Source organism: Galeopterus variegatus, unplaced genomic scaffold (assembly GCF_000696425.1).
Source record: "Galeopterus variegatus unplaced genomic scaffold, G_variegatus-3.0.2 Scaffold186, whole genome shotgun sequence".
Lineage (NCBI taxonomy): Eukaryota > Metazoa > Chordata > Mammalia > Dermoptera > Cynocephalidae > Galeopterus > Galeopterus variegatus.
The window spans coordinates 199,730-200,697 of NW_007726297.1; the positions used below are offsets into that span (position 1 = coordinate 199,730).

The following is a 968-nucleotide window of genomic DNA, read 5'->3' on the forward strand; positions in this document are numbered from 1 at the left end:
GTAAGTACCCAGTGAGTTATATTATTAAGTAATTACAGCTCACATCTTGGTATGCAGGAAAACAGATCTGCTGTATGGTTAATCCTTTTAGAGGAATTTTTTGTATGTCTGTCAGAGGAAAATGTGATTTAAAGGCATATCAACACATAAAATAGGTCCTTTTTGCAAAGCCAGAGTACAAATCAAGACTTACTAATTATCTGCACCAGTTTACTCATTAAGATTTAGAGAAGTCTACTTCAAAGGAAACTGTCAGGGTGTTTCAGAACAATTTTGAAACCTATTTTATTTCCTAGTTTTATATATTATTAATTTGTGTCAAATTATTTTCCCTCTAAATTGTGTGATTTTAAAAACATGTTACATTCTCAAAGATGAAACACCTGTTACCGGGAGCTTCCTCTGTATATACACTAACCACTCCCACCTCCACGAGAATGCATTTAATTAAACTGTAACTTGTTCAAGGGCAGGGTCTGTGTCTGCTCACTGGTACATATTCCAATCACAGAGCTAGTATACTTTAGGGGCTCAATAGACACTAGTTGGGATGAAAGATTCCATAATTAAAACTNAGTCCTATGACATCTGTGGATGCATCTTAAGAGGCCTGGTTGTCTACCCACCCCCGGTGCAGTAATGATTTAAAACCCGACCTTCTGAAAATTGTAAATCAGAGCCCAAAGCGCAGCTGCTCCAATCCTCTGAGCATTCTGATTCTTGCTTTCCAGACAGGCAGCTAGCACAGTAATGACTTTTTCTAAATATAAACACATAAAAAAGAAAGTTCAGTCTCAAGCATTACATTGTGTTCTTATCTGGAAGCAGTCAAACATCCCTTTTTCCCCATTAAAATACACATGCAAAGTTGGTATCACTAGACCATGGCAAAAACAATCTTTTATACCACATGATGCACAGGAGCACAAGCTCAAAACAAACTGCTTTCATGACAGGTACAGAACAGA

General features: G+C 37.1%; 1 protein-coding gene across 1 annotated transcript in view; it reads right to left on the bottom strand.

Moving 5' to 3' along the window:
- Positions 1 to 968, bottom strand: part of RTTN (rotatin) — a 179,730-nt gene that overhangs the window by 3,292 nt on the left and 175,470 nt on the right. The window contains exon 49 of the mRNA XM_008564425.1: positions 657 to 760. Within this exon, the coding sequence (XP_008562647.1) occupies positions 657 to 760 (104 nt within the window). The remainder of the gene's footprint in view (positions 1 to 656; positions 761 to 968) is intronic.